The 27,756-nt window shown below is 43.5% G+C and overlaps 1 protein-coding gene across 1 annotated transcript in view; it reads left to right on the forward strand.

Annotated features, from left to right (window-relative positions):
• Window positions 1-24,400, forward strand: part of ANTXR1 (ANTXR cell adhesion molecule 1) — a 261,100-nt gene extending 236,700 nt beyond the window's left edge. Inside the window, exon 18 of the mRNA XM_052648002.1 lies at window positions 23,959-24,400. Coding sequence (XP_052503962.1) covers window positions 23,959-24,219 — 261 coding nt within the window. The 3' untranslated portion in view covers window positions 24,220-24,400. The remainder of the gene's footprint in view (window positions 1-23,958) is intronic.
• The last annotated feature ends 3,356 nt before the right edge of the window (window positions 24,401-27,756 follow it).

Consider the following 27,756-nt stretch of genomic DNA (forward strand, 5'->3'; position numbering starts at 1 on the left):
TCGATAGAGTTGCAAAGAGCCAGACTTGACCAAAGCGAAACTTAGCATACACACATATGTTAATCCCAGACTCCTAATTTATCTCTCCTCCCCCTTTTCCCTTTGGTAAGCATACATTTGTTTTCTATGTCTATAGGTCTATTTCTGTTTTGTAAATAAGTTCACTTGTATCTCTGTTTAGTTAGATTCCACATATAAGCAATATTATATATTTCTCTTTGTCTGGCTTACTTCACCTAATATGATAATCTCTAGGTCCATCCATGTTACAACAAATGGCATTATTTATTCTTTTGATGGCTGAGTAATATTAGATTTAGGCATATATACATGCCACATCTCCTTTATTCTTTCATCTGTCAATGGGCATTTAGGTTGCTTCCATGGCCTGACTATTGTAATAGTACTGCTATGAACACTGGGGGGTGTGTATTGAATTAGTTTTCTTCAGATACATGTCCAGGAGTGGGACTGTAGAACTGTGGTGCTGAGAAGACTCTTGAGAGTTCCTTGGACTGCAAGGAGATCAAACTACCCTATCCTAAAGGAAATCAACCATGAATATTCATTGGAAGGACTAATGCTGAAGCTGAAGCTCCAATACTTTTTCTTGGCCACCTGATGTGAAGAGCTGACCCATTGGAAAAGACCCTGATGCTGGGGAAGATTTAAGGCAGGAAGAGAAGGGGATGACAGAGGATAAGATGGTTAGATAGCATTACTGACTCAATGGACATGAATTTGAGCAAACTATGGGAGATAGTAAAGGACAAGGAAGCCTGTCATGCTGCAGTTGATGGGGTCACAGGGAGTCAGACACAACTTAGCTGAACAACTGAACAATAACAACCAAGGAGAAGAGGGAGGGCTTCCATGGTGGTGCTAGTGGTAAAGAATCTGCCTGCTATTGCAGGAGATGTAAGAGGCTCGGTTCGATCCCTGGGTTGGGAAGGTCCCCTGGAGGAGGGCATGGCAACCCACTCAGGTATTCTTGCCTGGAAAATCCCATGGACAGAGGAGCCTGGTGGGCTACAGTCCATGGGGTCACACAGAGTCGGACACAACTGAGGCAACTTAGCGTGCATGCACACAGGGGAAGAGGGAACACAAAGCAAATTAACAAAAGCCTGACTTGTTAATTTTTCAGGGCAGCCGCATTCCTATCCATAAGTGTAATCATCTGCTCCAGATCGTTCTCTGCCCCCTGTTGAGTGAGGCCTGCTGAAAGGCTGGTCACTTAGGCAGGACCCGGAGCAGATCATGCAGCCAAGGGAAATGAAGGTCAAGCTAGTTTCAAAGGTCTCATCAGCCCATAGGAATGAGAGAGCCTGGGGCCAGCAGAATGTTCAAGAAGGAAGAAATGCAGAAAACCAGTTGCATCAACGTAACCTGGGTGGAGGCCAAGAAGAATTCCAGAATCAGAGATCCATGCAGGCACCTGGGTGACATTTTGCTGCCATGGGAGGGGCTTGTACAACTGGAAGGGACCATTTAAATGGATAGAAATGAAGCAGGCAGTGCCACCAAAGTCTCTCCAAGTGAAGAGTGGACCCTCTACTGAGAGTGAGCTCTCTACTGAGTCTACTTCCACTGAACAAATAAAATGCACTGGTCATTGGCAACATCCTTTATTTGCAATTAAGGTGCTGAAATCCACAGAAGCTTTCCTACATTTTATATCCTGCTTCTTTCCAAGGGATTTAAGGTATAATTTTTTCCTCTTAATGATTTGTGCTCTACTCTCACTAAATATCAGTCTAACAAACCATTTCTTCCCAGATCTGACAGAATGTAAGCTCAGACCAGCCCGGGAAGAATTAAATATCACAAATATTTAATTAATGAGCCTGAATTAAGAGGTGTTTCCTGTACCACGGAGATGAGGCATTTCAATACTGGGTCCCCTTTCAGATCTGACTCTACATTGTGTCATAGTTAGGAAGAATATGGGGGCCCAGTGGAGGCCTGAAACTAATTTTAAGGCTGAATAACTTAATGTTTTTCACTCTTAAATAAATCCCAGATTTTGAATGCTATAAATTTTCCATTTCCTCGGCTGGCAATGGCAAACATCAACCATGACCCTTCAGGGCTTTGACTACTGTCTTCCTTTGGTTTCAATTTAAGAGGCACTCTGGCAGAGATCACAGCAGCCCTTACCTGAAAAGCAGATGAGTCCAGGAAAATGTCAGCGGCAGCTTGGAGCCAGCTGGGCAAGGATCAGCCTGTGTAAATTTGAAGTGGGCAGCCAACTCTGTGGTCAACATTTAAGAGGCATCCCAAAGCCTACCTGCTCCAGCACGTCACTATAGTGGCTTGCTATAGCCCCCTAAATGCCCGTGATTGGGGCCACCCCTTTAGAGTTAAATACTATCTCGGGACTTTCCCTTTAGGAGTTACAATATTAAGGTTAGTGGTTCAGCTGATCTAGCAAATCCCAAAACAATACAAGCTAGGGGCAACAAGATAGGGGCTTCCCAGGTGGCTCGGTGGTAAAGAATCTGCCTGCCAAGGCAGGAGACACAGGTTCAATCCTTGGGCCAGGAAGGTCCCCTAGAGAAGGAAATTACAACCCACTCCAGTATTTTTGCCTGGGAAACCTCACGGACAGAGGAGCCTAACAGGTTACAGTCCATGGGGTCACAAAAGAGTCAGTCATGACTTAGCAACTAAACAAACAGCAAAGAAGATAAAACTTTTTTTTCTCACATGTAACCTTCTGGGGATAAGCCATCCAAAGTCAATATGGTGGCTGTATGCTGTCAGGGGTCCAGGTTCCTTCTGTCTGTGTCTCCACTAACCCAAGTGTAGTGGCTTTCATCTGCATAGTCCAAGAAAGGAACAGGGAAGGGTATGTCCCTTCCTTTTAAGGCACTACCTAGAATCTGTACACACCACTTCTGCTCACAGCCAGCTGGTCAGAGTTTAGGTCATGTGGCCACACCTCGACAGAAAGGAAGACACACCCACCTGCAAATTCCTGCATCACACTAGGTCAGCTTTCAGCATCACTTACCCCACCTCTTGAACCAATTTATGCAAGCAAGGCTGGGAAGTGTAGTCATTACTATGTGGTCCTGTGCCCAGTGAAACTCCATGGTTCTACCCTTGAAGGAAGAAAGTGAAAATGGATGTGGGAGAGAGTTAGCCATTGTTTTTTACAGTATATGTTTGCAGACATGAAAAGAAAGTGCCTGTTGAGGAATAAACCTTCATAGTGGTCCCAGCTCATGGATCATATTAGAGATTGTCACATAGAAAGCACAGAGGACTGAAAGGGTAAGCAAGTTTTGATTAGAAGAAAGTGGGGATATATGGAGCCCTTCTCTAGGAAGGGCAGCTGGAGGGCACTAAAATTCTGAGGAAGTTAAAAATAGAGATGTGGAAAGCTCGAAGGGAATGGTGGGAACAGGGACATATCAGGACCCAAAGCCAATCCTCAAATATATAATATCACTGGTGGCCAGCTCTAAGTAGACATGCTTCTTGATTCTTTCTGCTCTAGATTCATTCCAATCTAAAAACCATATGTTGCTCAAAAGAAAGTTTAGCATTCCGCAGAGCTGGAGTTATAGCTCTGCTCCATTATTTACTTGTAGAAAGACCCTGGACAAATTACTTGGCCTTTCTGAGCCCATTTCTACATTTTGGAATCACAGTATTAATATTAACTAATAGTACTATTAGGGTTTCCCTGTTGGCTCAGATGGTAAAAAATCTACATACAATGCAGGAGACCCACATTCCATCCCTGGGTCAGGAAGATCCCCTGGAGAAGGAAATGGCAACCCACTCTAGTATTTTTGCCTGGAGAATTCCATGGACAAAGGAACTTGGTGGGCTACAGTTCATGAGGTCTCAAAGAGTCGGATACAACTGAGCGACTAACACACACACACACACAGTATTATTAAGAGAACAAAATGAGATGATGTATATAAAACAACTAGTACTAAGCCTGGCTCAGTGAATGGTGGATGCAATTAGTATGAAACTGTTCATCTCATGCTAAGCAACTGGTCCCTCAAATATGCTGCTTAGACATTATGACAGGTCACAGGATAAAAACCGGTACATGTGTGAGATGCTGTGAATCTAAAGGACACATACCTATTTAGGGCGCCAGCCATTCATTGGCAAAAGTATAATAGTCACAAAAGCAAAATGTTCTTTATATTTTAATTAATATTCTCTCCACTTGGGAAAAGCACTTTGATAACTACAGGCACTGGAAAAGAACTTGCCCTAAAGATGGAATTCCTCACATTGTGCAAAAGAAGAAAACAGACCTTCATCCAGAATCTTGTATGTGTGGAGCAGGATGGGGCTGGAGCTATGCACCAGATGAACAAGTAATTTCGTAATTTGACATTTCACATCCAAGCTAAATAATGCTTTTGGCAGGGCAATTTCAGTTTATCTTCTGGCCCCTGTTTTTTAAGGCAAATATCTCAACATAAATAAAATAATAAATAGACTATATTAATGATAGTTCTAAGTAGTCAGAGTCATTTAACTGGGATTATGGACAAGGACAGGGAAAATATCCTCAAGATTGTTAACTGGAAGAGACAGAAAGGGAGAGAAGGAAGTCTCTGAATAAAATTAGTTCATCTTGGGTCAGACTTTCACTCACTCAGCATGACCATGCCACAGTATTTTCTTAAATTTTAGAAAAGTGCATGAAAGCAACATTATTACTGAGACCCATCCAAAATGTCAATTAAAACCAGGCTTTTTGGAAAAATAATTGCTGTACTGCTTAGCAGGACCCAACTTTGAACTTGATACCACCAATGAAGAGAAAATGGTCAGAACCAAGGGCTGGTTTTTAGAAAAGCAACACTTAGAAACAATATTTAGGGCATGCTACATCAGGTCTGACCACTCCGTACCATTCGTTTCCTCTTGAATCAGCAAATGTTTTCAATTAATTCCACTTCTAAGGTGCGTGACCCTTGGAATCTCTGCATATACATCTTTGTCTTGCTACCCTGAATGCTCTGAATTTTTAGAGTCCCTTTGGCCACTGATTACTTTTTCTGGATCCCCTTTCTCTGGTCCTATTCCTTTTGTTGTTGTTGTTGTTTTTAAGATGTGTCCGAACTAGACAGGTGCAGACATAATACGTCAAGGTTCTATACAATGATGAGACATAAATGGGGGATTTAAGCATCAGATGGGAAACCTCATTCGTAAAGCAGCTCCTTATGTCACTGTGTATGTTTTTGTCTTTGTTGACCGCAGTGGCATACTGATCTTCCTCAAAAGCCATAAGAGTGAATCCTTCTCTACATGGATGCACTAATACAGTCATTTGCATGACAAGAAATTCATTGCAACTTTAGGCATAGTTTAGACATGGGCATTTAGCAGACTTTCATGTAATCTTAGGACAGAACTTATTCATCCACATTTGAGTGGCAGGATTACTTTATCTTACTGTATTTCCATAAAAATATGTTTAAAGACTTTCAATGCTAGAATGGCAAGTGGAGCCATAGTTACTTCACTTGACTGCAGAAGCAGGGAAGATCTTTCAACTTTGAGCTACCCGCTGGCAGCATAGGAGTAAGTGATGGGATATCTCAGGCCCAGCTCACATAAGTAAACTCACACAAGTGTATAAACAAGGAAAAGCCTTTCAATATTGCAACATCTTGCCTATTTCTTTCCCAGTTCATCCTTTTCTCATCACCATAACAGGTTACATTTCATAATGAATAATGTAGGGTAATATCAAGAGAACAAAAAGGGAAAATTGTGATGGTTTCCTTTGGGGTTATAGCTTTCTCTCAGTCAGCAAGGTTATCTTTCTCCTGAGGATTCTAGCCATCTGAAGTCCTAGCCAATCATTCAATAAGTAGAGCAAAGATCATGGCCCTTACCAACAGCTTTGAAGGATACCAAGTTGAGTACACAAAAAAGAGAAACCCACAATTCCTTTACTCAGCTCCACAAAAAGGAATGATCTTACTAGGCAAAGAGATGAGTTACCACTTATTATTATTATTATTTCAGTACCATTCTGTGACAAGTCACTCTAAAATATAATGGCTACAAAGGTTTCCCCCATGGCTTAGCGGTAAAGAATCTGCCTGCAGTGCAGGAGATGTGGGTTCGATCCCTGGGCTGGGAAGATCCCCTGGAGGAGGACATGGCAAACCACTCCAGTATTCTTGCCTGGAGAATCCCATGGACAGAGGAGCCTGATGGGCTATAATCCATGGGGTCACAAAGAGTCAGACATGACTGAAGTGACTTAGCGTGCATGCGTGCATGATGGCATATTTCACAGAACTAAAACAAATAGTTCTAAAACTTGTATGGCCTCACAAAAGATCCCAAATAGTCAAAATAACCTTGAAAAAGAAAAACAAAGCTGAAGGTATCACACTCTTTGAGTTTAAAGAAGACATACAGGAAGGTTAATTCCTACAGCTCCAAATGGGAGAAAATAATTGTAAATGAAGCAACTGATAAGGGACTACTCTCCAAAATATACGAGCAGCTCATGCAGCTCAATATCAGAAAAACAAACAACCCAAGCAAAAAATGGGCAGAATACCTAAACAGAGATTTCTCCAAAGAAGACATACAGATGGCCAATAAACACATGGAAAAAAATGCTCAACATCACTCATTACTAGAGAAATGCAAATCAAAACTACAATGAGGTATCACCTCACACCAGTCAGAATGGCCATCATCAAAAAATCGACAAACAATAAATGCTGGAGAGGATGTGGAGAAAAGGGAACTTGCACGGTTGGTGGGAATGTAAATTGATACAGCCACTATGGAGAGCAGTATGGAGATTTCTTTAAAAACTAGGGATAAAAGCACCATATGACCCAGCAATCCCACTACTGGGCATGTACCCTGAGAAAGCCATAATTCAAAAAGACACATGTACCCCCAGTGTTTACTGCAGCACTATTTACAATAGCTCGGACATGGAAGCAACCTAGGCGCCCATCAACAGATGACTGGATAAAGAAGTTGTGGCACATATATACAGTGGAATAGTACTCAGCCATACAAAGGAGCAGATTTGAGTCCCTTCTAGTGAGGTGGATGAACAGAGTGAAGTAAGTCAGAAAGAGAAAAATAAATATCATGTAATTGGCGCTGATGGTAAAGAACCCTCCTGCCAATGCAGGATGCATAAGAGACATGGGTTTGATCCCTGAGTCAGGAAGATCCCCTGGAGGAGGGCATGGCAACCCATTCCAGTATTCTTTTTTTTATTATTTTTTAATTGTAGGATAATTGCCTTCTAGAATTTTGTTGTTTTCTGTCAAACCTCAACGAATCCCTCTCTCTCATCTCCCTCCCCATCTTGCCTGGAGAATTCCATGGACAGAAGAGCCTGGCAGGCTACAGTCCATAGGATCACATTGGTCGGACATGAGTCAGACATGACTAAAGCGACTTAGCACACATGGAATCTAGCAAAATGGTACTGATGAACCTATTTGCAGGGGAAGAATAGAGACACAGACATAGAGAACAGACTTGCGGACACTGCAGGGGAAGGAGAGGGTGGGCCGCATTCAGAGAGTAGCATTGACCGTAATCGAATTTACCATATGTAAAATAGCTAGCTAGTGGGAAGCTGCTGTGTAACTCAGGGAGCTCAACCCAGTGCTCTGTGACAACATAGACGGGTGGGATGAAGAAGGGAATGGAAGGAAGTTTCAAGAGGGAGGGGACATTTGTCTACTTTTGGCTGATTTACGTTGTTGTATGGCAGAAACCAATGCAACATTGTAAAGCAATTATCCTCCAATTAAAAAAAGGTTTTTTTAAGTACAAAAAAAAAAAAAAAGACACATATATGGCCAACAAGCATGCCACTAGTTATCAGGGACATGCAAATCAAAACCACAATGAGATACTGCCTCACACCTGTTAGAATGGGTATTATGGAAAAGACAAGGAATAAAAATGTTGGAGAGGATGTGGAGAAAAGGGAACCCTGTGCACTGCTGGTAGGAATGTAAATTGGTGCAGCCACTATGTAAAACAGTATTAAGATTCCAAAAAAAAAATTAAGAATAAATAGTGTGTGTGTCTCTTTGTATGTGTGCTAAGTCACTTCAGTTGCGTCTGACCCTGTGCGACCCTATGGACTGTACCCTGCCAGGTTCCTCTGTCCATGGGATTCTCCAGGCAAGAATACTAGAGTGAGTTGCCATGCCCTTTTCTAGGGGATCTTCCCCACCCAGGAATCAAACCCACATCTCTATGTCTCCTGCATTGGCAAGTGTGTGCTTTACCACTAGTGCCACTTGGGAAGCCCAGAATTACCTTATGACCCAGCTATTCTACTTCTGGACACTAACTTGGAAAGACATAGACTCTTGTGTGTTCACTGAAGCATTTTTTCCAATAGCCAAGATATGGAAAAAGCCTAAGTGTCAGTAAATGAATGGATAAAGAAGATGTGGTGTGTATGTATATATGTGTACATATGTGTGTACATATGTATGTATGTATACATATACACGCATGTGTATATGTATATATATATATATATACACACACACACATATAAATGGGCTTCCCAGGTGCACTCAGATGGTAAAGAATCTGCCTGCAATGCAGGAGACCCGGGTTCAATCCCTGGGTTGGGAAGTTCCCCTGGAGAAGAAAATGGCAGCCCACTCCAGTATTCCTGCCTGGACAATTCCATGGACAAATGAGCCTGGCAGGCTACAGTCCATGGGATTGCAAAGAGTAGGACACAGCTGAGAGGCTAACACTTTCATTTTTACTTTTCATACACATAAACACAATGGAGTACTGCTCAGCCATAAAAAAGAATGAAATCCCATTATTTGCAACAGTATGGATGGACTTCAAGGATATTATGCTTAGCTAATACAAAGCTAGTGGAGGTGATGGAATTCCAGTTGAGCTATTTCAAATCCTGAAAGATGATGCTGTGAAAGTGCTGCACTCAATATGCCAGCAAATTTGGAAAACTCAGCAGTGACCACAGGACTGGAAAAGGTCAGTTTTCATTCCAATCCCAAAGAAAGGCAATGCCAAAGAATGCTCAAACTACCGCACAATTGCACTCATCTCACACGCTAGTAAAGTAATGCTCAAAATTCTCCAAGCCAGACTTCAGCAATACGTGAACCGTGAACTTCCTGATGTTCAAGCTGGTTTTAGAAAAGGTAGAGGAACCAGAGATCAAATTGCCAACATCCGCTGGATCATGGAAAAAGCAAGAGAGTTCCAGAAAAACATCTATTTCTGCTTTATTGACTATGCCAAAGCCTTTGACTGTGTGGATCACAATAAACTATGGAAGATTCTGAGAGAGATGGGAATACCAGATCACGTGACCTACCTCTTGAGAAATCTGTATGCAGGTCAGGAAGCAACAGTTAGAACTGGACATGGAACAACAGACTGCTTCCAAATAGGAAAAGGAATACGTCAAGGCTGTATATTGTCACCCTGATTATTTAACTTCTATGCAGAGTACATCATGAGAAATGCTGGACTGGAAGAAACACAAGCTGGAATCAAGATTGCCAGGAGAAATATCAGTCACCTCAGATATGCAGATGACACCACCCTTATGGCTGAAAGTGAAGAAGAACTAAAAAGTCTCTTGATGAAAATGAAAGAGGAGAGTGAAAAAGTTGGCTTAAAGCTCAACATTCAGAAAATGAAGATCATGGCATCTGGTCCCATCACTCCATGGGAAATAGATGGGGAAACAGTGGAATCAGTGTCAGACTTTAGTTTTGGGGTCTCCAAAATCACTGCAGACGGTGATTGCAGCCATGAAATTAAAAGACGCTTACTCCTTGGAAGAAAAGTGATGACCAACCTAGATAGCATAGTCAAAAGCAGAGACATTACTTTGCCGACTAAGGTCCGTCTAGTCAAGGCTATGGTTTTTCCTGTGGTCATGTATGGATGTGAGAGTTGGACTGTGAAGAAGGCTGAGCGCTGAAGAATTGATGCTTTTGAAGTGTGGTGTTGCAGAAGACTCTTGAGAGTCCCTTGGACTGCAAGGAGATCCAACCAGTCCCTTCTGAAGGAGATCAGCCCTGGGATTTCTTTTGGAAGGAATGATGCTCAAGCTGAAGCTTCAGTACTTTGGCCACCTCATGCGAAGAGCTGACTCATTGGAAAAGACTTTGATGCTGGGAGGGATTGGGGGCAGGAGGAGAAGGGGACGACTGAGAATGAGATGGCTGGATGGCATCACTGACTTGATGGATGTGAATCTGAGTGAACTCCGGGAGATGGTGATGGACAGGGAGGCCTGGCGTGCTACGATTCATGGGGTTGAAAACACGACTGAGTGACTAAACTGAACTGAACTGAATAAGTCAAAGACAGCTACCATAGTCTATCACTCATATGTGCAATCTAAAAAACAACCAACAACAACAACAAAAATACTCATAGATACAGAGGACAGATTAGTTGTTATCAAAGGGCAAAGAGGTGGGGGTGGACAAAATGGGTGAAGGGGGTCCATTGTATAGTGATGGATGGTAACTAGACCTCTGGTGGTGATTGCTCTGTAGTATACACAGATGTTGAACTATAATGCTGTCCTCCTCAAACTTGTATAATAAAATAAGTAAATAAAACATAGTGGTTTAAAACAATAACTTGCTATTTCTCTCACAGTTCTGTGGGCAGACCTGAATCACCTGGGGTCTGGTCTCTCATGAGGTTGCAGTCAGATGGTGGCTAGAGCTAGAGTCATCAGGACGGACTGGGCTAGATGTCCAGGAAGGCTTCTTCTCTCACCTGGCTGTGCCCAGTGCTCCCCACATGGCCTTTCACTGCAGTAGTCTGGACCTCTTACAACCGAGTCTCTGGGCACCAAAAACAGGAAGCAGAAACTTCCAGGCCACTTGATATCAGTCTCAAAGCTAGTACATCATCTCCATTATGTTTCATTATTCAAAACTATCACAGGACTTCACTGGCAATACAGTGGATAGGAACCTGCCTGCCAATGCAGGGGACACAGGTATGATCCCTGGTCCGGGAAGATTCCACATGCCGCATGGAGCAACTAAGCCCATGCAACACAAATACTGCGCCCGCGCTCTGCAACTACTGAAGCCCTTGCATCTAGAGCCCATGCTTTGCAACAAGAGAACCTGCTGCGATGAGAAGACCATACACGGCAACGAAGAGTAGCCTCCACTCACTGCAGCTAGAGAAAGCCCGTGACCAGCAACAAAGACCCAGCGCAACCAAAAATAAATAAATTAAATAAATAAACTATCACAAACCAGATTCAAGGGCATGGAAAAATGGACTCTGCCTCACCAGGGGCAGAAGCCTATACCAGAGGAAGGAAGGCGTTGATGGCAGCCATTCCTGCAGACAAGCTACCCAAATAGGAAGAACAAGAAGAATTCTTTGGAACAGAACTCTGCCTGGACTGCTCTGAGAGAGGCCCCTCCCTTGCTGCTCTTGGGTGGCCCAGTGACTAAAGCAGCAAAGCAAAATTTGAGCAAATACAATTGTTTAAAATTGAAGTATAGGAGAATTAATAAACACATACCACTCTTAGACTTCAACAGATCAAGCTGATGAAAAAATAAATAAACAACAGATAGAGAGGCTTTAATCTAATAAAAATAGGTTTTTGGATATTTCTTTAACAGTGAACTCATCAACTAGAAAATTCACAGTATTTTTTAAATTTGTGAAAAATTACTATAACGTAGGTAACAAAGAAAACTGGGAAGAGGAGAAAAAATATAATTTTACAGGCCATGTTTTTCCCACCACATCACCACCAAAATTCAAATAAACAACTCCTGGAAGTTAGGAATAAGAATTTAACTCTTTTTTAAAGCCCTTAGAAGTTTTAATACACTCTCCTAAATTACTGTTGAGTCTAAGGTGAAATGAAAATGACAATTACTGGGATTCTAGAAAATAAAGACAATTAGAACACCACAATTAAAACCTATGGGAATTGGAAAAAAAATCATAGCCTTAATTTTTTTCATTATTAGAAAAAATAAAAACAATGAGCTAAGCATTGAGTTAAAAATTAGAAAAGAATATGAAACAAATCTACAAAAAACAGTAACAAGAAATCTGTGAGTCTAAGAACAAATTAATGAAAACCAAGCAAAATGAGTAGAACTGAGAAATAAATCTTAAAAAATTTTCTTTGCAAATACCAATATCATTGACAAATCTTTGAAATTCAGAAAAGTCAGGATATATAAGTATGTATAATATGGATAATGAGAAAAGGGGTAGTATCACAAAGAAAGATTTGCTTAATTGTAAGAATTTCCTATGTACAAAGCATAGATCTATGCAAGGGATTAAAAAATCTTGATAATATGAATGATTTTGTAAGAAAGGATAAATTATAGAAATAGACTCAAGAAAAACTATGAAACCTGAAAAGGTCAATATCTGTGGCAAAAACTTTTAAAACCATCAAAAAGCTGCACTTAAGAAAAATAACATGTCCAGAAAGATTTTGAGAGCATTTTCTCATTCTTTAGTGAACTAATAATTCTTAAGCTATTTCACAAATATAGAATATACAAAAAAAGATGAAAATCTTCCCAATTCCTTTAGTGAAAATTACCTTGATGATTAAAAAAAACAAAAGTGGCCAATCTCACATATGAAAATTGGTGCAAAAATCCCAAATCAAAAATTAACAATTTTCAGAAGTTTATTTTAGAAATATGAGGATAGTTAGAAATTAAATAGACTCATAATGCCCAATAAATAGTTTAATAATTGCATTTGGTACTTCATGTGACAGATTATGCAGCCATTGAAAATGGCAGAGAAATGACCATAGCATTTTATTTAAAAAACTTTGATACATGATGATACCATTTTTTGTAAACATGTGCTCACTCTGTGTGTGTGTGTGTGTATGTGTATGTGTGTGCTCTGAAAGAATGAGCACGACTCTGAGTATGAGCAATGAAATTCTTCCTTCCTCTTTCCCTCCTTCCTTTGTGCATTTTCCAAACTTTCCACAAATAAATTGTAGAACTTGGTAATCAGAAAAAAGGGGAAATTTTGCTCTTAAATGTCTTATCTCAGTCGTCGTTCTTAACAAACCCCGTGTTTACACGTGTCCCACTAAAGATGTGCCATTTTTATATATTTCTACCCTTTCATTTTTCTAGTTTGCTCTTGTTACCAAATATTTCCTTCGTGCTTTCATCTTACCCTCAGTTTTGGCATCCAACGAAGTCATTATGGAGAGCAGGCCAGTATCTGTGTCAGCAAAATGCATCAAATAACTAAAGGAATTGACCTTGGATCCTTTTCCACGAACAGCACATAAAAGGCAGGCTATTATATGAGATTTATAGACAGGGTAAGGGTGCAGTGGAGGAAAGGGAGCAGAGAAGAATTCTGGCATCACCACTCACAAAACACCCTTCTCTTCACCCTCAGTTCTGACTTTGGGAAAGAGGAAGAAGGCAAGACAAGTGTCTCTGCAACTTTGTCCCTGTCCTAGACTTGGGCCTATGAATGGACACTGTTAAATGAAAAGCCAGAGTGTGGTATCTTCATTTCCAGCGATGGACCAAAGCTGAAGTGTAGGGTTCAAAAAAAGAAAAGCAATGAAATTGGCAGAAAGAAATACCAAGGGAGCAGGACCAATTCGTGCTGAGGAGCTTGGATATTTTCCTGTAGAAGGTGGGGAGACACTGAAGAATTTAAGCAGGAAGACAACACTGGCTGTGTGTCTATCTTATATGTATATGATTATATATATATTTATATTTACATATAGAAATATATGAATATTTATATATACAGGCATGTGCTGTGCTTAGTCACTCACATTTGTGTCCGACCCTTTGAAACCCCATGGACTGTAGCCCGACAGACTTCTTTGTCCATGCAGATTCTCCAGGCAAGAATACTGAAGTGGGTTGTCATGCCTTCCTCCAGGGGATCTTCCCAACCCAGGGATTGAACCCAGGTCTCCCACATGCAGGCAGATTCTTCACCATCTGAACCACCAGGGAAGCCCACATACAGGCATACATACATCTTATTGCGTGCATGCTCAGTTGCTCAGTTGCATCCGATTCTTTGTGATCCCATGGACTGTAGCCTGCCAGGCTCCTCTGTCCATGGGGTTTTCGAGGCAAGAATACTGGAGTGGGTTGCCATCTCCTCCTCCAAGGAATCTTCCCAACCCAGGGACTGAACCTGTATCTCCTGTCTCTCCTGCATTGCGGGCGAATTCTTTAGTGCTGAGCCACTAGGGAAGCCCACATATATTTTATATATAGCTCAATTTATCCATGTTTGTGCATATATGTGTATATCTATGTGCATCTGCTGTTCAGTCACTAAGTCATATCCGACTCTTTGTGACCCGGTGGACTGCAGCCCACCCGGCATCCCTGTCCTTCGCCATACCCAGAGCCTGCTCAAGCTCACCTCCATGGAAACCAAAATGTCACTGGAAAAGAGAAAAGCAGAAAGCAGGAAGACAGGTTCACTGAGTGGCTCAATGGAGGAATGAATGGATGGAGAGATCTTTGAGAGAGAGAATGAGGGACTTCTGTAGTGATCCAGTGGTTAAGAATCTGCCTTGCAACGCAGGGGACGCAGGTTCAATCTCTGGTTGAGAAACTAAGATCCCATGTGCCATGGGGCTACTGAGCCCACGTGCCTCAACTAGAGAATCCGCACATCACGACAAAAGATCCTGCATGCTGTAACGAAGATCCTGTGTACTGCAGCTAAGACCTGATGCAGCCAAACATAAAATAGAGTATTCATCATTTGTAAGAGAATCAGAACTCCGCTTCTCCCTGACTGTGGCAGTAGATGGCCATCCCCCAGTTTCCACTTATATTTCCTAACTGAGATCAACCCTAACTGAATGACTGCCTGCAAATTTAGTCACAATTCCAAACTCCCAGAAGACAGAGTCTGATCCATCTACCTCAAAGTAGGTGTCCACTCCCCTGTCCAGTCAACTACAACCAAGGACAGTGCCGCCGAACACAAACGTTGTGCTTAATCACTCAGTCATGTGCAACTGTAGTTAGACTGTAGCCCGCCAGGCTCCTCTGCCCATGGGGATTCTCCAGGCAAGAATACTGGAGTGCCTTGCCATGCCCCCCTTCAGGGGATATTCCCAACCCAGGGATCAAACTCAGGTCTCCCACATTGCAGGTGGATTCTTTGCCCTCCTCCAGGGGATATTCCCAACCCAGGGATCAAACTCAGGTCTCCCACATTGCAGGTGGATTCTTTACCGTCTAAGCCACCAGGGAAGCCCATGGGTGCTGAGATCCATTTATTTGTGGGATTGTTTGATTGCTGTCTACCTCCACTTCTGGACTGTATTCCTCTTGAGGGCCAGGACTGTGTTTGGCTGCTCAGCACTGTCTGGAGCACCTTATAAGGTGTCCAGGACATGGTTTGCACTCAAAAGCCATGTGTGGGAAAGAAATGCACAAATGACTCATGAAGAGATTCAGGCAGAAGAAAAGGCATGATGCAGTCTTCAGATCCCATCCTCCATCCGTTCATTGTTCATGTGTCTCATTTATCACCAGAGCATCTACTTCAGCAGAATTACATCAGTTGCTTCAACACGCCAGTGAGCTTTTTGTGGTCTAGCCTGAGAACCAACCCCCATTTACAAGAGTGATGTAAGTTAGGAACTATGCTCCTAATTCTAAACAACTGACATAAAACAAACTTTGGAAACCTGATCCACTTGTAACTTGAGAAATACCTCCGAACAGGACAATCAGTGAAGGAACCAGACCAGAGAGTAAAGGTATTTGTCAGACGAAACTTGGCAGACATGTTCTCCATTTTTCGTCTGATTATTTTCATATTCTTCCTGTGAAATCCAATTTCCTTAAGTGACCTCTGTTCATAGGAAACTATTTGGTTTAATCCGTGGAAGCCATGGCGTATTTTTAACCATCTCTGAAGGCCAGCTCCCTCTCCACTGAGGGTGCCTGATACCCAAACAGATGTTTTACAGCACTCAGCACACATGAGCTCACCACCGACAAGTCTTCTGCACACAGTCAGACCTCAGCTCTTCTCACACATCTCCCGCAAACCCAAATTCAGAACCTGCAGGCAAGCTTGGACCCTTTACCATGATAACAAAAAAGAGCAGAGCATAGAGAATCCGATTCTGAATTTTCAGTCTATTAATGTTCTATAAATCTGATGACCAAATGGAAAATATTCAATACAAAGAGTTAGCCAAACTAGTCTATAAAAAGATGTGTAAACTGTATGCCCCCAAAGACTTCAGATTAAAGTATCCAAGTTAAAGAGTTCCAAGGCAGTTTGAATTTTGATAGAATTTTAAAACATTAGAGCTGAAGGGTCTTTAGACATCATCTAGCAAGCACAACAGTTTTGTTTCAGAGATGAGGAGGCTGAGACCCAAGAGAGAAAGGGACTCAGGGTTTCATATGCTAGAGGCAGAACTGGGGGTAGAGCTCTGCCTCCCAGGCCAGACCCGCAGGGCAGACAGACCACAATCCCACACCCCCAGCTTCCTGCCTATTCTTCCTGGACCATCTGTCTGCAGTTCAAAGCTGGGAAGAAGCCAGAACCTGGTCAATAAGATCTTTCATCCTGCCTATGCCATGATCATTTCACAGTGTGTCCTCTCCAATTTAGATAGAAAGTTTTATTGAAGACCAACTTCCCTTGATAAATCAATAAAAAGTAACCTAGAAAGGTATGTTTAAAAGTAACATGTCAACATTTCAAGTGTGGAAATCAAAGAAATATGTAGAATCCTTACCACTCCAATGGTCAAAGAAAACCATCGCAGGTTAACTGAGGAGATGTAAACACAGAGCTGTGAGATCATGGACCTTTGGTCCTCTGAGAAACTAAACTTGCAGGGAAAATCCGAGCTTCCTAAGAAGGCTTGCTCCACCTCAGAGACACTTGGAGCTGTGAGCAGTATTCGCTGAGTGCCAGCCTAAACTTAAACCTCATGCTGCTATGAAGATCTCAAAAGGAGAAGAAGCAGATGGAGCCTCAAAAATATTCACCTACACATTGGGGAACAACATTTATATTGAGAAGAAAACCAAGTGGCAGAGTACAGACTTCAGTAAATAAATATTTGTGGAGAGCTTAGGATGTGCTCAGCTAAACATCCTGCAATAAAAGAGCAAGAATTTAATTGAAAGGTATAAGCAACGCCCAGATCACAAAAGGCTGTGTATCCTATTGGAAGGAGGTGTTTGGAATTTACTTTAAAGATGACTCAGTTCAGTTCAGTTCAGTTCAGTCCTTCAGTCATGTCGCAATCTTAGCGACCCCATGGACTACAGCACGCCAGGCCTCCCTGTCCATCACCACCTCCCAGAGTTTACTCAAACTCATGTCCATCAAATTGGTGATGCCACCCAACCATCTCATCCTCTGTCCTCCCCTTCTTCTCCCACCTTCAATCCCAGCATCAGGGTCTTTTCAAACAAGTCAGTTCTTCACATCGGTGGCCAAAGTATTGGAGTTTCAGAGGGAGGCATTGAATGATGGTGACCTGGGGAGTGAATTGACCAGAGTTAGGTTCTGCAAAGATCTCTTGACAGCTGATGGACTGTGGCCAAGTACTACATTATATGATACTATCTACAAGTGCTTCAACAGCATTATTAGCACTTTTAGTCTATATTCAGGATAATACAGTAAAAGGTGGGTGAATGAGAGCCTAGGGCAAGCAGAGCTAGGTTTTAATCCCATTCCTACAGTTTACCAGCTGTATGGTCTTGGGCATGTAATTTAAACAGTTCTACCTCCTCAGCTGACTTCCTTTCTATACACTGATGATAATACTTAGCTGATGGGGTTTGATAATAAATAAAGTGGATGATGTGCCTGGACGTTTCTAAGAATCCTCCCAACACCATTAAATGCAACCAAATCAAAGTGGAATTTTTCGGTTTGGAGGGAACGCCACCTAGCATCCTGCTGTGCCTCCACTTAGCAGGAAATACTGTTGCATTTTCTTCCTAAAATTTAATCAGGACATTTTATTGCTAACATGTAAAAATAACTGGCATTTTTACTTTGTGCATGAGCAATGAGGTAAACTGAGGTCAAACCCAAATATTGGCTCTGAATCAAACCACCCAAAAGCAATAGTGCAAAGAATTACACTGGTTACAGAGACCAGTGGAGGAACTAAGTGCTTCTACCGTCCTAGCAACCTTCTAACCAAACACTGGCGCAGATTTGCTGGCATGCGTGACGCTGAAAACATCTGGCCTTTCTATTACCCTCTCCCAAGCAAAGTCTGATGTCGTGTAAACTGATCTTTAGGCCAATTATATGGTCTAAGTGTTACAGTGTTTGTGTTGGCTCCTCCGGCTCCAGGTTTTAAGAATTTAATTGGTAGCCACACCCCTCCCTGAAGTCCTAGCTGCGTCTTAGTGTAGCTGACTCCAGGGATCTGTTTATGCGTCGTCTGCATCTTCTTTTGGGGACGATAAGTATGTGCGACAGCTCTGCCAGTGGAGTGTGTCCTGTAAGAATAAGTCATAGGAGGCACGGCAATGGGAGGATAGAGCGGGGCGGGGAAGCGAGCGGGCTCTGGGAGCTGCTCTGCCACGTGTCCATTGCTGCATGTTTTTTCACCTCTGTGCATCAGCTTTATTCCAGAAGCCAGGTGAGGAATGTAGAGGTTCTACCCTACAGTTCTCCTGCTGCTAAGTCACTTCAGTCGTGTCCGGCAGCCCACCAGGCTCCCCCGTCCCTGGGATTCTCCAGGCAAGAACACTGGAGTGGGTTGCCATTTCCTTCTCCACCACAAGTTCTCCTAGAAGACACTAAATTAGGAGTCAGGAAACCTGCTACCACCTCCAACTGGCCTTTCTACCCTAGACAAGGTCATTATCATGTCTGAGCACAACAGACATTACTGTCTGTTTCCCCACCTAGACTCGACTTCACTAACCAAACAAGTGCCAGGCCTGTCACCAGTGCTGATTAAGTTAATCCTCATCTTGACAGTGAGTGGCAGGCGGTGTGTTATCCCCACCGCAGCCTCCAGAGGGCGTCACCCAGGAGGGGCATGACAGACGCTGCCCCCTCCCCGGCTCCAGCTGCTGCTGTCCGCCCCGGTGCTAGGTCTGCACCTGTGCCCTGACCCCAGGGCGCTCCTGGGCTGTTACTGACTATAGCAGGGGGCGCTCTCTGCCTCTCCCCCACCCCACCCCACCCCTGTCCCTCAGCTGCAATGGCCAAAGGCTGTGATGGTGGCTGGGGAGGGGCTGACCAAGGAAGATCTCTCTTCTCACTCTCATCGCCACCACCCCCCCAACCCCTACCTGCTTTTACTCCATCTTTAGCTGACAGATGTCAGAGTTTTGCTCAGTGGATCCTTTCAAATCCTTCTGAAGACATTGAGGAATCCAAATCTGGGTTATGAATGGAAGTATTGATAGAAGAAGCCTGAGGGCTCCTAATTTTGTCTCTGGTAAAAGTACTAGCTACAATTGCATGAAATAATTAAACGGACCTCTGGGTTCATTCACCTCGTCTCTTGCCCACCCTGACCATCACTGATCCTGGACGGAGGGAGAGAATAGTGGGACAGCCAGCCCTAAAGGAGATCTGAAGGTACGTGGGGACTCGACCACAGGCATCAGCATCTCTTTCCCCAGGAAGGGAACTTTCCTTCAGCTTTAAAGGAAATGGGTTTCTCTAGTCTCCTGGTCTGGTCGGGCATATCTAGGAACATAGGACAGAACATGTAGTACAGTAAATCCCAACGCTGAGTTACCCATTAAAGGAACTTATCACAGATGGTCATAAAATTAGGACTTTCACATCTTGAAAGAAAGAGCTCTATCCAGGATCATAAATAAACTATAACTGAGGCTTAGGTTTATAAAGCTGTAAAAGAGGGCTGCTTGAGCAAACAGGAATTCACAGTACTGGGTCACAGAATTAACTCGTGAAAGTCCGACCACGAACTTGGAGTTGCCGGCAATGCAATGGTAGCTGCAGTTAGTGGACCCCAATTAGATTTCTGCAGTTAGTGGACCCCAATCAGAACCTAATGAGGTCAAGCCCTGGTTTAATTTCATAAAGTGTAAACTCATAGGAATTGGGGTGCTGGCACCTAAATATGGTCTTATAATTCCTAAACCAACGGTGGAGCAGCAGGTGACAAAACAAGGCCAGTGCCTTCCAGAAGTTTCTCATCTAGTCAGGAAGCCAAGGCATTTACAAATAAAGCAATTATAGGATGCAGGCTTCGGAGTGTGGTGTAGACGGTAACTAGAGAATTCAGGGAGGAAAGCAGGAATGAGTAGACGCCGGACTTTTCAGGGAAAGATGCGTGGAGGACAAAGGACCTGACTCCGGACTGAAAGATGCGGGAGGGGGCATGTGTGCGAAAGCTGTGCTCCGGGCCCGCCCCCGTCGGCTCCCACAAACCTGCATCGTGCCCCTGCCATGACTCTCCCCGGGCCGAGTCTCCCTTCACACACTTGTATTTCCCTCTTGTCCTTTGGGAAATTGGTCCTTAAGGTCTACAGTCACACCCTCTTCATTCCCCACTCCCCCAGGCTCTTCCTCGAAAGGCCTGGAAAAGGAAACCCTGGCCTCTCAGGACACATCACATCCAGGATGGACAGCACAGGATGGCATCCATCCTAAAGAAGGAAGCCAGGAAAAATCCACACTTCCTCCTCAGAGGAACCCCCAGAGTCATCCCTGTCATGGTTTATAATCAGGTTAAAATAAGCAGGATGAGGAGAAAAGGACAGCCTCAGAGGGGGTACCCCTCCTCAGCCCCCTGGGAAGGATTCTGTCAGCATCCAGGACACACAGTGGGGAGAAGAAGATGCCTCCATGGGCATGGGAAGTTTGGGAGAAGGCCAGGGCCCACAGGGGTGGCCAGCACCCTGCCCAGACGGGCAGGGGAGGGTCGAATGGGAAAGGTGATGTGGGGGGGCGCGGCAGTCCACATACCAGAAGGAGAATATCATGAGGGGGAGAGGCCCTGTGCTCCCATCCCTTGCAGAGCCAAGTGTTGAGTGGAAGGCTCCCAAGCACCTATTAAGAATAGAACTGAAATCCGTTGTTTCTGGGTGAAATGCCCTGTAAATATCAATTAGGTCTAACTGGTCCATTGGATAAGGAAGTTGTGGTACATATACACAATGAAATATTACTCAGCTATAAAAAGGAACACATTTGAGTCAGGTCTAATGAGGTGGATGAAAATGGAGCCAATTATACAGAGTGAAGTGAGTCAGAAAGAGAAATACAAATACTGTATAAACGCATTTATATGGAATTTAAAAAGACGGGAACATGACGATCCTATATGTAAGACAGTAAAAGAGACACAGATGTAAAGAGCAGACTTTAGGATTCTGTGTGAGAAGGAGATGGTGGGATGATACGAGAGAATAGCATTGAAACATGCAAGTTCAGTTCAGTTCAGTTCAGTTCAGTCGCTCAGTCGTGTCCAACTCTTTGCGACCCCATGAATCACAGCACGCCAGGCCTCCCTGTCCATCACCAACTCCCAGAGTTCACTCAGACTCACGTCCATCGAGTCAGTGATGCCATCCAACCATCTCATCCTCGGTCGTCCCCTTCTTCTCCTGCCCCCAATCCCTCCCAGCATCAAAGTCTTTTCCAATGAGTCAACTCTTCGCATGAGGTGGCCAAAGTACTGGAGTTTCAGCTTTAGCATCATTCCTTCCAAAGAAATCCCAGGGCTGATCTCCTATAGAATGGACTGATTGGATCTCCTTGCAGTCCAAGGGACTCTCAAGAGTCTTCTCCAACATCACACTTCAAAAGCATCAATTCTTCGGCGCTCAGCCTTCTTCACAGTCCAACTCTCACATCCATACATGACCACCGGAAAAACCACAGCCTTGACTAGACGGACCTTAGTCGGCAAAGTAATGTCTCTGCTTTTGAATATGATCTCTAGGTTGGTCATAACTTTTCTTCCCAGGAGTAAGCGTCTTTTAATTTCATGGCTGCAATCACCATCTGCAGTGATTTTGGAGCCCAAAAAACTAAAGTCTGACACTGATTCCACTGTTTCCCCATCTATTTCCCATGGAGTGATGGGACCGGACGCCATGATCTTCGTTTTCTGAATGTTGAGCTTTAAGCCAACTTTTTCACTCTCTTCTTTTACTTTCATCAAGAGGCTTTTTAGTTCCTCTTCACTTTCTGCCATAAGGGTGGTGTCATCTGCGTATCTGAAGTTATTGATATTTCTCCCGGCAATCTTGATATTACCATATGTTAAACAGATGACCAGTGCAAGTTCAATGCATGAAGCAGGGCGCGGAAAGTCAGTGCTCTGGGACAACCCTGAGGGATGAGGTGGGGAGGGAGGTGGGAATGGGGTTCAGGATCGGGGGACACATGTGTACACATGGCTGATTCATGTTGATACATGGCAAAAGCCATCACAATATTGTAATTATCCTCCAATAAAAAAAAAAATTTTTTTTAAGGAATAGAGCTGGTGGGAGCTTCCAAAGAGCAGAGTGGAAGTGCCCCAGGAGGGAGAGGGCTACTTTGAGGAGGCAGTTGTAGACGTTCCAGGTGTCTACTCTGCATTATCCAGAAGGGTGGAGAAAAGGCAGAATTCAAGATGCCTGTGTTGCAATAAAAAGTCCCCACGTTGTGCTTCTTAAGAATCTAAGGGCACCCAAGCAGGTGCCACAGCACCTGGAAGAAGAAGGCTTCCCTAGCCAAAGCAAAAGCAGGATAAACTGTCTGTGTCAAAGCGCTAGGGAGGCAGGGGCCTGGAGCAGTCGGCTACATCTACTGGTAACAACAAACCCACCTCTTCCTAGTTGTGGTTTAACCTTTCTGAGCCTCAGTTCCCTCATCTGTGAAACAGAACAGTTGATAATAATACCTGCCTGGCAAGGCTGTTGAGGAGATTAAATTCAATGACTTCTGTACTTGCCCTGACCCTGTGCATCCAGTCCCCTTCTCTTCCACACCCTTGATAGAATCTGGGGCCAAAAATGTTGAACAAATAATTTTGCAATGTAGTGTTGGCCTCAACAATTCAGGGTCTGTGTCCCTTACCAGCTCCAAGAAGTTATGGAATGAGAGCACTGCCCCTTTCCCTTGGCAACTTAATTCTCTTAAAAGCCCCCAAGATGATAGCTTATCGTGAACAATGTCAGACTCATGATCTCCAAAGATTTAGCTTCAGGACCAGGGACCAGGCTTGAATATTCAGAGCTTTTCTGTGGCAGAAGTTTTATTACAGTGACAAAGAACAGAGAAAGCTTCTGACACAGACATCAGAAGAGGGACAAAGAGTGCCCCACCGGCTAGTCTTATCAAGGCCTTAGATACTTTTACCAGACCCACTCCCATAACATACATCTTAAGATAACAAGAAGGTTCTTGTTAAAAAGGAGAAACATGTCTTTCAGCAAGATACACTGTTATATAATCCTTCAGTTCAGTTGCTCAGTTGTGTCCGACTCTTTGCAACCAAATCACAGCATGCCAGGCCTCCTGGAGTTCACTCAAACTCACGTCCGTCGAGTCGGTGATGCCATCCAGCCATCTCATCCTCTGTCGTCCCCTTCTCCTCCTTAGTACAGGGCTTAAGGAAAAACATACCCTTGAGCAAGATGAGTTTTGTATAATTGTTGGCGCTTGGCTTAAAGAAAATAACATCTTATGTGACTGAGGGCCCTGGACTCTTTATCAATCTACCTGAGAATTAACTCTCTCTATAGTAAGCCCAGAAGAAGGAAGTGGGGAGCTTATTTGTTATCAGGTTCTATTCTGCCGAGAGCACTGACAGAAACACTGGCAGACAGCATCTGCTTTCTGCAGGTTTCTTTCTGCCTGCTCCCTGCACTTCCCACCTGCCCTGTTATAAAACCCCACCAAGCATCAGCTCATGTTTCTTTTTCTCTGATTCTCTTTCAGGGACGCTGTATCAACTTCACCAGAGTCAAGAACAATCCGCCTGCCAAGTACCCCCTCAACAACGCCTACCACACCACCTCGCCGCCTCCGGCCCCCATCTACACCCCACCACCCCCTGTTCCCCATTGCCCTCCCCCACCTCCCAGTGCCCCCACCCCTCCAATTCCATCCCCACCTTCCATTCTCCCCCCTCCTCCGCAGGCTCCCCCTCCCAACAGGGCGCCACCCCCCTCCCGACCTCCTCCTAGACCTTCTGTCTAGAACCCACAGTTCATGCTCTGGGTTCTCTCAGAAACTTTGGGGAGGAGGCTCCTCTGTGGTGTTAGAACAAGTCTTTTCAGTTAGAGGGGGCTTCCACTTTGGAAAAGAGTGGTGATAACGCCCACTGACATTCACACACTATAAAAATTTGTTTGTAACACCAACATACCAACAATTGTGATCAGCAGAAAGAAATTGAAATTTTGAATTGCCTGAAAACCAGTGATGAGTCAACTACAGTCACAATTATAGCCACCAGCCAGCCATCATCTCTAGAAGGTTCCAGAGACAGTGAAACTGCTGAGATGCTCTAAGTGGGATTGGGTCTCCTGGAGACCAATATGAAAATCATTTCTCTGAGGGTGAAATGCAGCGTCAGATAAGAAGTCATATTGCTGGGTTGCTAAGTGCTGCCTTCCCTCTTCCACACCACCTCTGTCTCTTGACCCTAGATCTACGAACCAAGGAATCCTCTCCATGCCAGCCGGGAAGGTCAGAATCCTTCACCTACAACTTTGGGGAAAGATTAGGGTCCCCATTGTGACAAGAAACTCAACATCAGACAGGTATCCAAAAGCATGTTCTGGGACTTGCAGAGGAATAAGAAGATATGGTTTATTTTCCTTCCAAATTCTCCCAGTTTCCAAGTGAGGAAGAGGGTGGTTGTTCACAGATGGAAAAGGTATGTTGCCATGTTGCTGTGTAAGTGAAATCAGGTGTGTGCATCGACAGGCGAGTACTGGTGGGAGCATCGGACAGTTTCTAAAGCTCACAGGCCATCAGTAGCTAGAGGTGGCTGGCTTTGGCCCAACATGGCCCCTAAATCAACAGACAATAGCATTGTCGAAGAGCAACTTGTTAATAATTTACGTTAAAGGAAAAATCAAGATTTGGCTTTAATGTAGATCACTTAAGATATGAAGAAGTGATTGATACTATTTTCCAGAGACAAATATGAGTTGATCTTCCCAAAATGGCATCACTAGCACCTACCACACAATTTCACTAATTTTGTTTTTCTTTCTTCATGAAGTTGTGCACCAGAGACTTCTAGGTAGAGCTGAGAGATAATAGTCCCAACATACTAAGGAATATATCCCCCCCAAAAAGCTGGTGCAAATATTTCTTCTTGGCTTTTCAGCACACTGACAAATACTATCAGCTGCCTGAAATTCCCACCATGCCTGGGAACCACTCCACTCCTCCAAGTCTTTCTGAATCTGTTGTCACCAGGAAGCTATATAATCATTTTCTAAACAAGAGACTTCATCACCCAAGGATGAAAACAGAAGCCATAGTTCAGAGTCTGCTGCACCAGCCTGTTCAAAATTACCTCCCCCTCCAACTTTCCACAGGTCTTCAAAGTCCTAAAACGCTTAAATCTTTTCAAGAATAAGGCAGAATATAAAGTAAATGCAAACTTGGTGCTTTGGGCTGTGGTCTCCAAAGATCTTGCAAGAACCGCCCCCCAAGCCAGTCTCATCCTTTCACCGTACTTAAAACAGAGACATAGGACCCAGCATGCACTGCAAACACACCAACGCTTGTAGCCAGGGCAGACATTGCTAATCAATCACAGCACATCTTCCAAAGAGCCCAGGATTCCCTCACAATCTTCAGACCATAAGTCTGAAGAGCCACCACTCATCAGTTAAAATTGAGAGATAAATGATCCTTAATTGCCATCTCAACTTTAGAAAGCAAAAGCAAACAAGGATTGTGTGGGGGGATGGGGAAACCTTTGGACGTAAAAGGTACAGTCAGGGGAAAATAGATCTAGGCAGAGTGCCTTAGTGGGGGGCTACAGGCACTAAATGCATTGCCGACACCAAACTGACACTTTCCCAGGCATACCTTGGGCCCTCCCTTCTTCCAGCCTGCCACTTCCAGAGATGCCCACGGCTTCCTCATAGAGCTAAAGTCAGAGATGTTTTCCAGGGCTCCCTCCCTCGCCCCCCCATCCTGGCCCAAATTATCTATTTTGAAAACATTAGGCTTCTTCTTCAGTACAGTCCTCCATGAAGCAGGTGTCAGAATGTCGCAGCAACCTGCAGTGACATTGCTGGACTCCAGAGACCCATTCCATAGGCAAAAGGGTTTCCCAGGCTCACAGCCCAGAGGCGTTGAGCCCCTGGCCACTGTTTTGACTGCTGGCGGTACAAAACAGTCCACCCCATACCACTGCCGCCTGGCTCACTGCGGCCATCAAAAAGTTAAAGCCAAGATGTTAACATTGTGCATCAAGACGGCAGGCATAAGGTGAGAATGCAACATTCAAGATCTCAACCATACATCAATCAGAAGCCCCTGTGCAGTTTCCAAGATGTTGTTTTGATAAACTTTTTGATGAAATGGGGAACTGCAAATACATGATGGCTTTGAAGAGGATAAGCAGGGTTTGTCCTTAAAACGGATTCTTCATGTAAACACTAGTCATTTAGAATGACAGTGGAGGAGAAACTTCTATACTGTATGAATAAGGTAACATTTGAATAGTAGGCTATTACAGGCAGGAAAATTCTTTAACTGGTTTATAAGTCTATCCGTACTTGGGTCATTCCTTGTAAAAGGTAGCAGACATATGATTGTGATCAGGAAACTGCACAAAATTATTTTTTTCTACCCTCATATTATTGTCCTCCCGAAGTTTTTTGTTTTTGTTTTTAATAAAAACCAACTTTTTGTTGTATATATTCATATTCCATGTGTTAGATGGAAGCATTTCCTATCCAGTGTGAATAAAAGGAACAGTTGTAGTAAATTATTATAAGGCCAATGAAATTTCATGGCAGGTTATTCTACCAAGCTGTGCTTGTTGGTTTTTCCCATGACTGTATTGCTTTTATAAATGTACAAATAGTTACTGAAATGACGAGACCCTTATTTGCACAGCATTAAGAAGAACCTTGAGTGGTTACCTCTGTTAACGATCAGCTCACAAACAGTGTCTGGCCTGTAGCTTGGCACATACTCCAGTGAGACACAAGGTCTCTTTTACCAGAGTCGAGAACAGAGCTGGTGGACATATTAATTAATAGTCTTGGATATCTGGCTGTGGATAACTTCACTGTATATATATCTAAAATGGGCAGAGACTATCTGGAAGTCTCATACACACTAAAATGCAAACACCAGGTCAGAAGAGGGAAATTAATCCAAGAATTAGGGGGAAAAAAAAAAAAGATGAAATACTGCACCACAGTTTCAGCCCAGTGCCAACTCAAAAAGAAATTAATGCTGTGTAAAAGTGGGTTGAATTAGTTTGCAAACTATAATAAAGATATATGCAGTAAAAAGCCTGTTAATGCACATCAGATGGGAATGGGATGTTCTAGTCAGTCGCATTTTCTAGTTATCCGAACTCTACTATATTATTGTACTTGGATAACCAATTTAAAAGAATTAGAATATGATGTTTTAAATACACTTAACATTAAACTCTTCTTCTAATTCTTTCTTCTATCTGTGATAATTCAGAAGACATTATGGATCTTCAGTGCCTCTGAGTCATTGTTATAAAGATCAGTTATTGCTGTA

Source organism: Budorcas taxicolor, chromosome 11, assembly GCF_023091745.1.
Source record: "Budorcas taxicolor isolate Tak-1 chromosome 11, Takin1.1, whole genome shotgun sequence".
Lineage (NCBI taxonomy): Eukaryota > Metazoa > Chordata > Mammalia > Artiodactyla > Bovidae > Budorcas > Budorcas taxicolor.